At 48.9% G+C, this 2153-nt stretch overlaps 1 protein-coding gene across 1 annotated transcript in view; it reads left to right on the forward strand.

Moving 5' to 3' along the window:
• The first annotated feature begins 1790 nt into the window (after window positions 1-1790).
• Window positions 1791-2153, forward strand: part of RNF139 (ring finger protein 139) — a 29494-nt gene continuing 29131 nt past the window's right edge. The window contains exon 1 of the mRNA XM_004372994.2: window positions 1791-2085. Within this exon, the coding sequence (XP_004373051.2) occupies window positions 1791-2085 (295 nt within the window). The remainder of the gene's footprint in view (window positions 2086-2153) is intronic.

Genomic DNA, 2153 nt, shown 5'->3' on the forward strand with positions numbered 1-2153 from the left:
TAATAAGCTTTGTTATGCCAATTGACCTAGATATCCCCTGAAGGCATGGTCCCCAGACCCCTACCCCTGCTACTGTGTCCCTCAAAGTGTTTGATTGTATTCAGGAAACTTCTTAGCTTTGTTTAGTCCAGTTGTGCTGACTTCCCCTGTAGTGAGTGCTGTCCTTCCCTTCACTTAATTCTTATCTACTATCTAGTTAGTAAATAACCCTCACCCTCCCTCACCACCCTCTTAACCATCAAAGAATGTTTTCTTATGTGTTTAAACCTTTTCTTGAGTTCTTATAATAGTGGTCTTATACAATATTTGTCCTTCTGTGACTGACTAAATTCATTCAGCATAATGACCTCCAGCTTCCTCCATGTTATATTTCACACCTTCATCGTTGCGTATTATTCCATTGTGTGGATATACCATAATTTCATTTGATTTATTGACTGCTGCTTGCATGGGTGTTGATTGTGGATCCAAGTAAAATGAAATCCCTGACAACTTCAATAATTTCTCCATTTATTATAATGTTGCTTATTGGTCCAGTTGTGAGGATTTTTATGTTGAGGTGTAATCCATACTGAAGGCTGTAGTCTTGATCTTCATCAGTAAGTGCTTCAAGTTCTCTTCACTTTCAGCAAGCAAGGTTTTGTCATTTGCGTATCTAAGGTTGTTCATTATTCTTCCTCCAGTCCTGTTGCCGTGTTCTTCATATAGTCCATTTTGTCTGACTCAGCTGCTAACCAAAAGGTCAGTGGTTTGAACCCACCAGCTGCTCTGCAAGAGAAAGTTGTGGCAGTCTGCTTAAGAAAATATTTACAGCCTTGTAAACCCCATGGGGCAGTTCTACTCTGATCTACGGGGTCACCATGAGTCAGAATCAACGCCACAGCAATGGTTTTTTGTTTTAAAATACAGATTGAATAAGTATGGTGAAAGGATACAACCCTGATGCACACCTTTCCTGATTTTTAAACCACACACTATTCCCTTATTCTGTTCCAACTACTGCCTCTTGGTCTATGTACAGGTTCCGCATGAGCACAATTAAGTGTTCTGAATTCCTATTCTTTGCAATGTTATCCATAATTTGTTATGATCCACAGTTGAATGCCTTTGCCTAGTCAATAAAACACAGGGAAACATCCTTCTGGTATTCTCTGCTTTCAGCCAGGAACCATCTGACATTAGCAATGACATCCCTTGTTCCACATCCTCCTCATAGAAACCAGGAAATCAAAGACAGGGAGGCCTGCGTTCTTGACCTGAAGTCACAGTATCCCTTGCCATTAGTAAAATGTGGCCCAATGAATGTCCTCAGACCTGCTCAACTGAGTAGGAGGCAGGAGGGGTGATGTGCAAAGAGATGAGAATGAGGTTTCTCTTGGTGCCGCCCCATAAACGAACGCAGTGATGCCTCCACACGACCCACTGCAGCTTCTCAAGTATTTTCCCAGGAACGCTTGCTGTCTCTCAGACCTGGCCTCCAGATGCAGTGGCTGGCCTAGGACTGGAGGGGGCGTCCTTTGTTTTTTCTCCTCCTAAGCAGCTCAGAACCATGTTTATGGGACGTTTAATGTCTACTAGTAAAGCAGCTAATAATTCCTGCCCGCGGAAGCGGAAAGTCCCTTGTGAAGCCGTCACCACGGCGTGTGAGCAGGAAAGCCTAAGAGCTTAAGACAAGACTGCCAAAGAGCGCGTGCGCCACTGGGTGGTGCCAAAGCAGTGAAGGTTTGCCGGGTCGCCGACGTGGGCGGAAACCATGGCAACGCTTTCAGTCGTTTGCTACGCCATGCGTGATGACGGCATGGGGAGCGCCCGTGCGCTGGATTATTACGTATAAGGCGGCGCGGGATTCGTGGTCTCGCGTGACCGGAGGGGCAGCCTGTGGGCCTCGTAACAGCAGCAAGCGCACGGGCAGGTGGGCGAGGTCAAAATGGTGGCTCCGCGGGCGGGGGAGGCGGTGGAGGGAGGAGGAGCCAGACCATAGCCAGCTATACCCAGAGGCCTCCGGGGAGCCGCGACTGTCTCAGCCGCTGCCGCCGCCGCCGCCTGCTCCAGCTCAGGAGACGAGAGCGGGCGGCGGGGCGGGCCGTGAGAGACAGGAGAGGAGGGAGGGCGGGGGCGGAGTCGCTCGTCTTAGCCCCCGCCCCCGGCCGCGG

Source organism: Trichechus manatus, unplaced genomic scaffold (genome assembly GCF_000243295.1).
Source record: "Trichechus manatus latirostris isolate Lorelei unplaced genomic scaffold, TriManLat1.0 scaffold00022, whole genome shotgun sequence".
Classification (NCBI taxonomy): domain Eukaryota; kingdom Metazoa; phylum Chordata; class Mammalia; order Sirenia; family Trichechidae; genus Trichechus; species Trichechus manatus.